Consider the following 14,099-nt stretch of genomic DNA (forward strand, 5'->3'; position numbering starts at 1 on the left):
TAATGTAATATTACATTACCTGTAATGTAAGATTTTTGAACGAGATTATTTCATTTGATTTCACAACATTGTCTAAAGATAATGATTTAATGTGATTGATAATATTTGTTTAAAAATATAATAAGTATTGTTATTATATGTACGAATTAAGTGATCTCAGTGATTAAAAGAATAATTGTTATTTCTAGATATCTCATATTCGAATATGATATATGTAAGAGTGTTTGAATGTTTATTTTCAAATACTAATTGAGAGTCTTTAAAACATATACTACATTGAAATCATCTCGTACTAATAAAAATATATTACAATTATCTCTCGTTCTACATTGATGATTGTTTTATAATTTGTTCTTATATAGATTTGATAAGATTAAACATGGCATAAAAAATAATATGTGAATTAATTGTTTTAATAATACGTGCAATTGGTTTTTTAAATGTTATTTAATACATGTTAAATGTAGAATTTAAGTAGAGTTCAACACAAAAATTTATGTTAACTTTCCTATTAATATCTTATAATTCAATATTATCAAACGGTTTTCTGATTATTTCTTAAAAAAAGGTTGGAAATATTATTTGCCGAACAATTGATTGATTTAACACCTAACAATCGATGGGCAGTTCTACTGTATGACAGACTAATATAAGATTAAAGAAATATACTATAAGAAATATTAATAATTTTTTAACATTTATAGTTGAGCGCTACCTAAAATGTTACTTTTTTCTTACTTAAAATGTTACTTTTTTCTTACCGAAAATGTTAATTTCGCTATCTAAGATGAATATTTATGATATTAACATTTTCGGTAGAAAAAAAGATAACATTTTAGGTAACGTTTTATTAGAAATGTTAAAAAAATATTAACATTTTCGGTAGCGCATTTCTTAACTTTATATTAAACTGTTTTTTCTTAGACATCCCCGACAATCAATATTAAAATTTTAAGATATGTATGTTAGACTTTAATTCGGTTAAAGTCAAAGTTTTTAACACCTTACGATTAAGTATATATAAATAATATATAATATATTAAATATTTAATACTTTAGTTAATTCGGTTAATTATTCAGTAATTAAAATTTAAAAAAGTCATTCCTCATTGAATTTAAAAATTAATCAATGTAATAATTAAAAAAATTAATTGAACAGATTAATTGGATTGAAACTGAAGTTTAAACATCCCTTCCTTACAAATCTCCAGGTCAAGAGATAAAATCTTATAATTAAAATCAATCCAAAACATTTTTTAGTACAATGCGAATTATTGGGATTAATTTATTGTTTCACACTTTTTTTGAGGAATGTTTGACACATGTTATTCCCATGAGCGGACCCAGCCTATTACGATGGGTGTCAAATGATACTCCAATTTTTTTTTTGAATTTTTTTTTTATAAATTTAATATAAAAACATTTAATAAAAAATAAAAATATATTTATAAAATTAAAAAATATTTATAAAATAATATCTCTAAATATAAATTGATGCTCATTATTCATTTTCATTCACTTAAAAAAGTTTCTTTTTTAATTTTGACATCCCAAAATAAATTTTTTAACTATTTAAAAATTTTCAACAAAATTTAAAGGTTAAATTTATTTAAAAAGTTTATCATAATAATAATATAATAAAATATATTTTTACAACTAAATATCATAATCTTTCATTGGATGAAATGAATAAAATAAGATAATACTATACCTCTACGGCTATACCATCTCAATAATTGTATAAGAGGGTTCTCTTGCGGTTTCATTTAAATATTAAGACTAAGGGTAAAATATAAAAAAAAATCTTTTGATTATAGGTATTTTTTTATGGAGTATTTCGATTATTAAAAAAATATAAAATGATCTATCAATTATAAGATGTTATTTTGGTGAGTTCATTAATTATTAAAAGTTATAAAATAGTCACTGATTATTTATATGTTTTAAACTCGTCATTTTTATTAAAAATAATAATTATCTAAGCTGAACGTTAACTAACTGATTGAGATATGATAAAATTATATTTTTAATGATGTCTACTAGTATTATCGTTACTTTCAAACAATAACCCAAAAACATAATGTAAACATAGATTCAATAAATAAAGTATAGCTCAAACGATTTTAGGTTTATATTTTATTATATCATAATCAATATATTAATATTCAACTCAGACAACCATTAATTTTTTCAAAAATAAATAAATTTATAACATATAAATTATGAAGTCACCATTTATAATATTTAATAATCAGAATATTCAATATTTGTGTGCTTTTTACCCCGTGTTTAAAACAGGCGCTTATCTATTAATTGAAATATTTGAGCTTAAATCCAATTATAAATTGAAGAGCGGCCAAAATGAAGTAATATCCACAAAAGTATTGAAGCAGTATGCCTACCTCAATTCTTGACCGTCCGATCTTTTTCAAGGTTCACGCATCACCATACTGATACCATCGGACGTACAGAATCTGCTTGAGACAGAGATCCCCAAGTACCAACACCAAATCTTCCAACAACTTTGTTTTCTCTTCTTAATTGTCTTACTATTAATAATGTAAAGAAAAAAATTGTATAAGAAATCTCTTCTCGGTTATATGTGCACTCACTGCACGTTTCTGTTTTTCTTTTCTTTAAGCTTGTGTTTCACTCTCTCTCTCTCTTTCTATGCTTTTTTCTTAAGCGAGAAGCCATGGCTCTGTAAATCCTTCCCATGTTTTCACCTTTTGGTTCTTTGGCTCAGTCCTTATTTTCTTCCCTTTTTTAAGCTATTTCATATTGAATGAAAACGTTAATGGAGGTAAAGGGACACCTAATCCAATTGTAACTTGTTTAAATTCTCACAGTTTATACCAACTTTGTTTAAAACCCTGTCAAAGTTTGTAACTTGGACGCCATTGATGATCTTCAAAAGCTTGAAACTTTAAAAGCCTGTTAATGCTTTTTTTTAACAGAGCCTCTACTCAAAACTCCAAGTTTAAGCTTCTGGGTCTTTCCAAAATGTCATCACGAGAGATGTCCCACATCGATTTAGAGCAAGGGACTCACCGCTGGAACGGTAGCGACGTCAGCGCCGATGAGGCTAGCGTCTACTCCAACGCCGACGAGGGTTCTTGCTACTCCCAGTTCTATTCCACCACAGGCGGTTCCTACGACGATTACAGCTTCACTTGTTGTTCAGATGGCGAGATTGGTGACGTTTCGGGTTCCGGAAGGGTGTCGTCGGTCTCGGATTGTTCGGTGGAGGTGCAGATTCAAAGTGGAGCTAATGAAATCAAACTGCATTTGGCTAAAGCTGAGAAAGATTGTAGAATCTGTCATCTGGGTTTAGAGAGTAACAGCCATGAATCCGGCGTTGCTATTGAATTGGGTTGTTCTTGCAAGGATGATCTTGCTGCTGCTCATAAACACTGTGCCGAGGCTTGGTTTAAAATCAGAGGAAATAAGTAAGTAAAAAACAATCCCAATTTCACCTTCTTTTTTAGTGAAAATCAGCCACCTTTTCATGGATCATGGTTGACATTTCTATGTATTTTAGGTGTTAGACTGTTGGTTTTAGTTTTATAAGGTGAAAATTATGCATTTGCTTAATTGGAAAGAAAGATGGATACTACATTTGAAAAACAGGTTCAAAGTAAAGCTAAAGACTAAAGACTTATGTTTTGACTACACCGACGATTCTTTGCTGTTAGGAATCTCTAGCTTTTGTTGTTTTCTCCTTTATGCTCTCTTTCCATGTAGGAAAGTGGTGGGATTTGACCCTTTTTATTGATGCATTATCTAATCTTTGGTGGAAGATCATTATTTGGTGGTGCATCACTTTAGATGTTTTTAATTCGCAAACACAGATTCTAGATTTCTTGCTTGACAAGATTTGGGGTGGTGCTGTTAAGTCATAACTTAGGTACCAAACCATTGGTGCAAAAATTCATTGATTCTAGACTTTTTTTTATCAGATTTTGCATCGCCGTGTTCTGCTTTTCATGCATGTCTGGTCCGGTGTCGTGTTTTTGTGAAACGATTGTTGATACAATGACTACCGTGATCACAGTGAGCCAAATGGTGTTTCGTGTTTCTTTAGCTATTGTACCGTCTAGGATTCTGGTTATGTGGTTGATTGCCCACTCATTATTGATTAAATAGGATTTGAAATGTCTAACAACTGATTAAGTTTACTGGTTTTGGATTGGAATTTACAAGATATCCGTAACAAATGAAAGGTCATATGCAACCAAGTAATTTCTGATGTATTTACATATGATTAGGAACTAACATTTGGAATCGACGAAGACTGTCAGCTATGATATCCGAGTTAATGTTCGACTGTTGAAACCATGAATGATTTGTTATCTGGACAGAGGAGCATGGTCTATATAAGTAGTAGCTTTAAGCATTTAGCTAAAATGCATGGTGCAAGGATCGTATATCGAATCATTAAATCTGCAATGCTGTATGGTTCGTTCTTTATTCAACATCTTTAAACAATACTCTTACCTCGATAGCATATTGGATCATCCTTATACTCGATTTTGTTTTCTTTTTGAATTATAGCACCTCTCCATGCACTCATTCAATCTGCTTGATTCTTTTAGGACCTGTGAAATTTGTCATTCTATTGCACGCAACGTGGTTGGAGTGAACGAGATCGAGTTGACGGAGCAACCAAATGAGACCAACAGTGCCACAGCGAGAGCAGCAACCTATTCAGACTCCCAAAGCTTTTGGCATGGCCATCGCTTCCTCAACTTCCTCCTCGCTTGCATGGTATTTGCCTTTGTCATATCATGGCTCTTCCACTTCCACATGCCGTCATCCTGAAACTTATCTCCGTGCACGGTTGAACAACGTCGAAAAGAACGAAAAATAAAGAAACAGAATTTACTGTAAAGGAGCCTGGGAAACTTGTTGCTGTGATGATGAGAAATGGAAATATGAATTATATACACCTCTCCTCCATACTTGTAGAAAGCCTGTTATGTTGTGCACATTCATCTTAGTTACGAAAGCTCTTGATGGTCTTAGAAGAGCTCTTTAATGGTTATGCTATGATTTGCACAATCGTTGTTGTTCTACCGGATTTACAGTTATCCTCGGTTGTAATTTCAGGAAAATACCATGTCCAGCATTTATAATTATAGTGGGAAATCTCAACAGAATTTCAAAACCAACGATAAATATTGAAGAATACTGAAGAGTTCTGCTATGCAGCGAAAACCCATAATAAATACAAGAGCCTGGAGAAAAACTATGGGGAGAAAACGCGGAAGATAAATAAATGAAACAATATGAAAACCTATACAATATTCAGCTTTTGGTCCTTTTGGCTTCCAAGTTGGTGCCATCGTTGAGGGTTTCTTGGGCATCAGTTTCCATACCTAGGCTAAAGAAGCAAGTTGCTTGTAAATACAGAGCAGTTGGCCACTGTGGCGACACCACCTGCGCTTGAATTGCATCCCCAAGAGCCTGTTGCGGCTTATCATTCATCAAGTAAGACAAGCAGCGTCTGGCGTATACGGTCGGTGACACTATGGTCCCGCCATCAATGAACTACATAAGATACACAACAATCTTCAGTCTGTATATCATGCTGTTTAAACCTTCAAAATATATCTTTCTTGTACGGCATATTAGTGCCCTAGTTGTTAAATGCAAAGAAAATTACTGAGAAAAACATAATCCAATCGAAACCATAATGTTTGGTAGCAACCGATAGCCTTATAGACTGAATAGATTTGAAAATGAGTAACTCACCTGTGTGTAGCGGTCAATTGCGGTTGCAAAATCCTTAGCTCGAAAAGCAGTATCACCATGTTTCTTGGAGTTCAAGGTTTCTTGCATTTGGCTGGTCCACATTTGAAAAGAAAGCTGAAAGGAACAAGGGAATTTGAATGCAAATTACATGACAGCTCAAGTAACATTAACAATGTAATAACTAATAACAGAAGTACTCAAAACAATCAAAGCAGACAGTAAATGATCCTCTGCTTGCCGGTTGCCCCTTGAGCCATAACATATGGATTTCACCAATAATTGGGTGTTGAATTCAGACTCTCTTGTTAAAGAAGTTATGGTGAAAATGACTTAACGAAACAATGTATACTGAGAATATCGAGGATGGAGCAACGAACCTCATTAGCTATTCCCTCGTCATCTTTGTATCCCATCTTCTCCAATATCTCATGTATAGCAGTAAGATCAATCCTCATGCAAGCCTCTCCAAACGGTGTCAACGACAAGGGCTGTTTCGAAGCAGTTCCATGTGGAATACCCATCAACACATATGATGGTACCTAACAAAACTCCATCCAATGAGTAACTTAATGGTGTTTACAAAAGATGAATCTGTAATAATGAAGGCCATAGAGTTGGGATGATGCCAAACTGCTCAAAATGAACAGTGAAAGAGTATGAACTTGTGATATCCAATAAATCAGAAATTATATGTACCTCTGCTTCCTTCTGAACTGACATGAGAGATATGACGAGAGATTTCGCGTTTGGCCTCTCACGGGCTTCATACTGCAAACAGCGAGTAGCTAACCGCACTAACTCTGTTCCGTCATCGTTTGAGAAATGGCCTTCCAAAGCAGAATCCATCAACATGAGAAAATTCTTGCCGCGGATCAAATCAAGTGCCTATAAGCATAACAGACTTTAATACCATACGGAGTAATTCAATTTGGATACACCAACATCACATCTTCCTTTTGGAACTTTTAGATCAACAAGGTTTTCCACTGATCACTAAATTACACCAGCATGCAGTTATTGCAGTTCACAATAAAGGATACTACTATGACACGAGAATTTACATGGCTGGGAGGAATATGCTTGCCACTCATAAGATCCAGCAGCAAGGTTCCAAAGCTATACACAACACTTTCCGGAGTCACTCGACCTGCCGAAGAAGCACAACATCCAGACTTTGAGTTGAGATTCAAAGTAACACATTTCTCAAATGTAAAGAATAAATGAATCATTTGAACATGTTTAACCTGTTCTAAGGTATTCTGGAGGTGTAAAAGCTAAGTTTGTACTATAACTCTTCCCATCTCTGCTGTTCTTCATGAGCCCAAAACAAGACAACCTGGGATTACCATCCTTTTACCAAAAGAAGAAAAGAAAGCCAATTCAGAAATCATAATCAAAGGGTCATTTGATTTCACAACCAAAATCTTCATGAACTTAACAAAATTACATCATCAAACAAAATCCTATAAGCATTGAGATCATGGTACAAAGCTCTCCCTTTACTGCTACAGTACTCCAAAGCTTGAGCCAAATAGAGTGCCACCCTCAACCTCATTGCCCATTTCATTGGCTGATTTTCCCCTGACAAAATTAACCCATTTTCCTTTTTTTAACTTTAATCCCAAACTCACTTTGAGTCTAATGGAAGAAGAAGAAAAGACTACTGATTTACAGTGAAAAAGATGCTTAGCCAAGGTTTCATTGGGCATAAACTCGGCGACCAACAATCTCTCATCGCCCTCACAGCAACAGCCGATCAGATTTGCCAACCGCTCACTCCTTAAATTCCCAACAGCTTTGGCTTCCTCCTAAAAGACATTCAATTTTCAAAAAGTAATCTTTACTCAGTTAAATAATCAAATAGTTAGAGAACAAAAAAGAAGTGGTGATGACTGTGAATTGTATTGAAACGGACGAGGAATTGGCGAGAATCAGGCCACGCGAACTTGTTAAACCGTTTAACGGCAACCCAACGCTCATTGTCGAGCTTCCCTTTGTAAACAACGTTCGGAGCTTTTTCACCATGTTCCGACACTATGTTATCGGAAGAAAAGCCGGACGTAGCAGCTTTGAGTTGCTCCAAGCTAAACTCAGTGAAACTCGGCCATGTGTTCTTCTCACCTTTGCCACCATTCTCTGCATTTAATTACAATTTTTACACTGAAAAAAGGAACATCTTTTGAAACAAAGAACGAGAAACCGAGGACAGAGAATGTAGTACCAAAATCGGAGGATTCGAGGACGGAAGCTTTAAGGTGAGAGTGAAACCAACAGATGGAGAATTTAGAACAACGAGCTCCCATTTTTCTTCTTCTTTCTTTCAAGCCAAATGACGGAGAATCAATGGAAAGTCAAATGATCAGACACCGTACATGTCTGCAACAATCCCGAACTGTGATCTTCGTAAATCCAAACTTTGCCTTCTAATGGATAATATCAAAACTAAAAAAAAAGGTTGTTCTTTCATACGCGTAGAGGTAGAGGTAAACGTTGGACAAGATCATAGTTTGGTTTGGTCATAAGAAAAACACTGACGTGGGAAAGAAGATTTATGAGAATGTGGGTTAGTTTGGTCTTGAATTTGGTAAAGTTGCATTAAGAAATTGACCGATTCACCATTTTTTTTGGGGTTTAAATATTTGAAAACGAGAAGAAAAAACCAGGAAATTTGGGTTCAAATCCGATGCTTGATTTGTTAAAAAATGTGATATATTTATGCATTTATATTCTACAATATTTAAAAGTATCGCGTCTTGCATGACAAATCCGCCATGGGAACACGTAGAATGTGCATGATCATCTCGAATGACTGTTACTATTTAAGAAAATTTGAAAAATTATAAAACCCCATTGATGACACTGTAGGAAATGGTGGAAAAGCATGTGATCATTGACAATGGAGCCAAGTTGTCGTCTAATTTAATTTGACTCATCAAAAAAACCTCATGCTTTTTTCAAAAAAAATTTTCCTTCTTTTTCCCAGGAAGGAATTTCAATAATGTGAGTCCGAGAAGCCATAATCAACGGAAAAAAGGTAGATAGCTTTCTTGAAAGAGATTATATTACAGGGTCTATAAGAATGTCTGGCAGGTGGTGACATAATTAGAGCCACCCCTCACTTAGTGTTCAAGAGGACCCCTTTAAGCTTTTTACAGGGTAAAAAGAGAGAGCATGTAAAAGGATAAAGTGGTAGTTATTCAGACATGCAACCAACAATGATGAAAAAAGTTGCAGTCTTTCTTTCTCTCTCATGGCCTCCTGCAGACTATTGAATCACACATGCCATTGTTGTTGTTTTCCATACTCCTTTACTTTATTGACTAAACTTTCAAAGCTTAAATTGCGCGCTTGCATTGCTTTTTCTGGTCAGTCATCCCCCACAGATAGTGTCTTGCTTACAAGTATCACGCCTAACAAGTATGGGGCCTCTTTGCTGTCAACTTGTCGACTCAAGCACACCCCAGCATGGGCAATCCAGACACAACCCCATATATCCTTCAAACTTTAGTATGGATAAGCTACAAATACAAAGAAATTATATGTTATGTATTTTAATCCATGATTCTCTAGGAAACAGAATACCTTTCCTGGCACATTATCGTGCCTTCCAAACGTATAAAAACAACTGGCACTTGGGGCCATTTAGACAAAAAAGCATTAGCTTGCACTAGAATCAGATCCTGCCAGTGCCAACACAATGCAGAGGTGTTTTTAAAGCCAGGCTACCCCATATGCAATCCTATCTTGAAATGAAACACAAGGTTTTTTAAGTCAAAATTGAAAGTATTTTATCTCAACGGCCTTATCTTTCACAGATTGGACTTTGTTGAGAGTAAAGATCAGTACTCCAGAAGCAATAGGAAGTTGAAAATTTCCATACATTAGGACTAAGGTTCGATTTTCTTAAGAATACAAATCAAATTTAGCAGCACAATTACAGTGATAGCAGTAATTTTTCATCATCTATGCACCATTCATTGCAGTATCATGGATTCCATTGGCATCCTCCTGAATCTTGCCATTCACTTGGGTTCTTGGCCTCTAAATAAATTAGAAAAAGAGACATAAATACCGATCTAAATTCGATATCTAGATGAAGGTAATGAAATCACTATACCCGATCTGCAGGGTCCACAGAATTCCCGTTCAAGAGCTTGTGATTCTCTTCTTTGGTTTTACTATCCTTGTCTATGGTACTCAAGGATAGCAACAAAAGTTTGATAAGATCAGAATACTCAAACCTGGCAGCTTCTTGTCTATGAAGAATGCCACTAAATTAACAGTATACCTACAGAAAAAAAATATGGCACCATTGCCAAACTAAATCAAAGAAAATATAAAAAACCCTAACTGTAAATTGAAATTTCAAAAGTGTACTACATACCGTGCAACAACTACGTCAACCGTGTAATGTTTGCGGGATGCCACAATCAAGAGACTTGAACAATAGCTACCAACCAAGCAAAGTGCTTTATACAGCTGCAAATAGACAAACAATACCATCAGAAATCTATCAATCAGTTGCTCATATGTATGTCAATGTAGCATGCAATAACGCATTGCCTATTACCAGATCTAAACATTTTGCTTTTGAGAATCAGAAATGTTATGAGAATGGCATTCAACTATTTTTTTCGTGTTCCCAAGAATTATATATTGTTTTATTCTTTATTCCTTTTGGGGTTACTAGCTAAAAACAAGTGAAAAGAGTAAGCCATCTTTCACCTTTTTGTGCCGTATTTCTGATACGTGAGCACAAAGACCAGGGTGAAGATCACATGTGACGAAAAAATCAAGTCTCCACAACCATATATTAAACCACGAGGAACTGCAAATTTGTTGAGCCAATGAGCCGAAATGTTCATGATAAAAACGCATCTATATCTTTAAAGCAATAAATTGAAATTTTCAACAAAACACAAGAATGCATACAATTAATTAAGAGGACTTCTAAAGCACTATGTGGTTTAGGCAACCTGGCAAGCTTTGAACCCTGCCACAAGAAACATAATTATTTACCAAATGATCTTAAAAATTCAAAATTTAAACATAAAGTGAAGGGCAAGCTTCACATATAATTTCAATACTAACCTCTCGGCAATGATAGTTTGGCCCTGGAAGCTGAGTATAATAGAATGTGATAATTCGGAGAGTCTGAGAAGCCTGCAGCAAAAATAAACAAAGAAAAGAAACAATTGTGAGTTAAATATGAGGAAATGCTTAAAGTATATAAAAATCAAAAAGCTTTTGAAATAGAGTTCTTAGATCAGAATTTGGATTCTTTATATATATAAATGAATCTTCTTCCTTTCAAAGAAAAATGAAAAATACATAGAGGATGAATGAAAAATGGATTAGCTAACTGTTGAGCGTAACAAAAATGTCTATTATATATGTTTTTAAAATAAATTAGATTCAACATTTAAAAATAATATTATTAAAAGAAAATAAAAAAATCTTAAGCATAAATCATAAAATAAAATAGAAAATAATGCAAAGAAAAGAGAAAACAGATGTGACATAGGGTTAAGAAATGAACACTCAAACTCAAAACATTATATGCTATAATAATTTAAAACTTGAACTCATAATTTAAAAGAATTTTGTTTCTAATGAATACTGAATTTAAAATTTAAAGGAGAAGTGAATGTTAATTAAAATTTTTTAACCAAATATTCTAAACAATTTGATGTAACTTTAAAAGTAAACTGATAAAAAATATATTCAGAATAAAATAAAAAAGTGAATATATGGATTTAACTCTAAAATAAAATATAGGAGTAATTATTATTGATTGTGACTGGAAAATGGGTTCAAATAAATGAACCCAAAACCGAGGTCCGCATTTTAATGTCCATAGCTTATCTTTGGGGTGTAAATTGAGGGAGCCCATGTCCTTATTATCTCTCTTCAAATATCCCTTTGTCTTTCCCATTACATGGAGCACCCTTAGCTATCACATCATTTTCTGCTTCACGACGCTTGTGTGATACAGTAAATCAAGCAAAACCCTTTTTTCTTTGTTTTCCCTCTTTCTATGTCAGTAACCTTTAGTTTCATTTTCATGGCATTCCAAGGATCTAGCTTTTGCTACGATGTAAGTTTAACTTTCTCCTACTCCTACACATCTTTCTTGCTGCTAAAGCATTAGTTGATGTTGATTACTTGAATTTGATAAAATGGGTAGTTTTTTATTTTTCAATCTACTTAATAACCCCTTTTAGTTTCATATTCTTGAATCCTATAGATGTGGTTCCAAGCTCACTTTTTTCTATATCTGTTTATTTTGGGAAGAAAGAAAAAAGGAATTTCCTTGAACAATGGAAGATGAAACTTGCCATATTGCTTGAGAAAAAAATGGGAAATGTTTTGTTTATATTTACCAAGATATTTTGTAATTCGGTTACCCTTGAATTATTTTTTGTTGCTGTAGGTAAATGTTAATGCATGCCATGTTCAAGCACTAATTGTTTTAAGTGTTCATTGCCGTTTTCCATTACTTCCAATTCCAGAGGCATGTAATGTGGTTTTAGCTAAGGCTTCAAGAGGAAACAAAAAGGAGTTTCATGCGGACTGTCTCTCTCCAAGTTGCCAAATGGAAGGCCTCGTAAGTTTCTTGGATTTGCAAATTATCTGTATATATACATTCTGATATCTTCGAGCTTTTTCATATAAATTAGGTAATTGTGAAGTTGGCTGACCTTTTCTTCGGTTAGATTGTCGAGACAATCCGCTTTTTGAGCCCATATTTAGTTTCCAGTGAGTTCTTCCATATATATTAATGTTGGATGAATGTTACTTTCATTAGGTTTCTTCACACCACCAATATAATTTTCTCCTTTTCCTTGTTGGGATTTGAGTTTCACACAGTTCTAACTGCTGATTAATTTAGTTCAGCACTCTTTTGAAAAAAAATCTGCATATGCTTCTGCCGTTGCCTTGTCAATCCAAAGGGATGACATTTGAGGTTGTGTTTGATTGGGGGAGAATGTGAGATTCCCATTAGAATGAAATTCACATTCTTCCGTTTGGTTGGCCGAAAATATTATTCCTAGTAATTTTACATTAACAATAGTGGATTTTTTTGTGTATATTACCGGGAATGTCATTATCTCCCTTTCCTTAGGTATTGTTGGATTACTGGCGTTTTAGACTAAAATGTTCTTAATTTTTTTCTCAAAAATATCTTTATTCTGTCATTAAATAATAAAATTTCTACGAATGTTAAATTACAAATTTATCCTTAAATATTTTAGATTTGCTAAAAAAATCTATAATTAAAATTTTATATGAAGTTTAGGGGTTAAAATAAAATTTTACCCTTTCATTAATTTTTTTTTATATTTTCAGATTTGTACAAAAAAAATTATATAAATTTTATGAATTTAAATTTTTTAAAGAAAATATATAAATATTTTCCAACTTATTAAAAAAACAAATATATAATAAGAACAATTTGGTTAAATATATATTTCAATAATCTTTTATTCCTTTAACCAAACAAGATAATTTTACATTCCTGTTAAACTAATCAAACACAAAATACAACATTCCCAGTAATCTTATTCCCCGGTAATATTTTATTCCCACTGGTAATCTTACATTCAGTGAACCAAACGCATCATGAAGGTAACCTAGATGCCGAGAGCATCATATCGGATGAACAAACCTTACAGAGGGACCTACAGATTGCCATTGAGGAAGAAAACTATGCTGAAGCAGCAAAAATCAGGGATGACCTCCGAGTCCTACATGAGGATAGTAAGGCTTCGGTACTGGCTGCAAATTCTCGATTTTACAACGCTTTTAGGAGAGGGGATCTAGCCACGATGCAGAACCTTTGGGCAACAGGAGATGATGTTTGTTGTGTGCACCCAACTGCAAACGGTATATGCGGTTATGATTTTGTAATGGAAAGCTGGGAGATTGTGTTGATGAACTATGAATTTCCACTAGAGATAGAACTGAAAAATGTTTGAGTTCATGTTAAAGGAGATTTTGGGTACGTTACATGCATGGAATTCATCAAGACAACAAAAGGTAACAACTGGGGAGCACAGTTCTTAACGAACGTGTTTGAAAGGATTAATGGTCAATGGTACATATGCATTCACCATGCTTCTCAAGCTGACTTGTGAAAGCATAGTCCACTATATCAGCATGCTTATGGACATTCTTTTTGTTTTTTTACTTGAAAACGTTTTGAATAATCATCCATATAGCACGGTATTCCACATTGTTCGACTTTAATACTTATTACGTTGTTGCTTGATCATAAGCATATTATTACAAAGTTTGTCCTAACAAATAGGACTATGCTGTTATTGGCTTTAAAAAGGACTGAC

At 33.7% G+C, this 14,099-nt stretch overlaps 2 protein-coding genes and 2 pseudogenes across 3 annotated transcripts; 2 read left to right on the top strand and 2 right to left on the bottom strand.

Moving 5' to 3' along the window:
* Positions 1-2,420: 2,420 nt before the first annotated feature.
* On the top strand, positions 2,421-4,957 carry LOC120146923. Its single transcript, XM_039160405.1, has 2 exons — positions 2,421-3,449; positions 4,596-4,957. The coding sequence occupies exons 1-2, from the start codon at positions 2,941-2,943 to the stop codon at positions 4,819-4,821; spliced, it is 735 nt and encodes a 244-aa protein (XP_039016336.1). The 5' UTR covers positions 2,421-2,940; the 3' UTR covers positions 4,822-4,957.
* Positions 4,958-5,159: 202 nt separating this feature from the next.
* Positions 5,160-8,355, bottom strand: LOC120146921 (serine/threonine-protein kinase BSK6-like). Of its 2 annotated transcripts, none has more exons than XM_039160403.1 (10): positions 7,976-8,355; positions 7,670-7,890; positions 7,427-7,562; positions 7,202-7,335; positions 6,999-7,104; positions 6,816-6,901; positions 6,451-6,639; positions 6,132-6,293; positions 5,755-5,868; positions 5,160-5,550 (listed from the first exon to the last, which is right to left on the bottom strand). In XM_039160403.1, the coding sequence occupies exons 1-10, from the start codon at positions 8,055-8,057 to the stop codon at positions 5,308-5,310; spliced, it is 1,473 nt and encodes a 490-aa protein (XP_039016334.1). In that variant the 5' UTR covers positions 8,058-8,355; the 3' UTR covers positions 5,160-5,307. The 2 variants fall into 2 exon arrangements, 1 of the variants encoding a protein (XP_039016334.1); XR_005518257.1 differs by having other exon boundaries at positions 5,441-5,550; positions 5,755-5,935; positions 6,095-6,293.
* A 1,323-nt stretch (positions 8,356-9,678) lies between these two features.
* On the bottom strand, positions 9,679-10,950 carry LOC120146841 (annotated as a pseudogene).
* A 983-nt stretch (positions 10,951-11,933) lies between these two features.
* LOC120146842 lies at positions 11,934-13,894 on the top strand (annotated as a pseudogene).
* The last annotated feature ends 205 nt before the right edge of the window (positions 13,895-14,099 follow it).

This window comes from Hibiscus syriacus, unplaced genomic scaffold (assembly GCF_006381635.1).
Source record: "Hibiscus syriacus cultivar Baekdansim isolate YM2019G1 unplaced genomic scaffold, ASM638163v2 tig00110931_pilon, whole genome shotgun sequence".
Classification (NCBI taxonomy): domain Eukaryota; kingdom Viridiplantae; phylum Streptophyta; class Magnoliopsida; order Malvales; family Malvaceae; genus Hibiscus; species Hibiscus syriacus.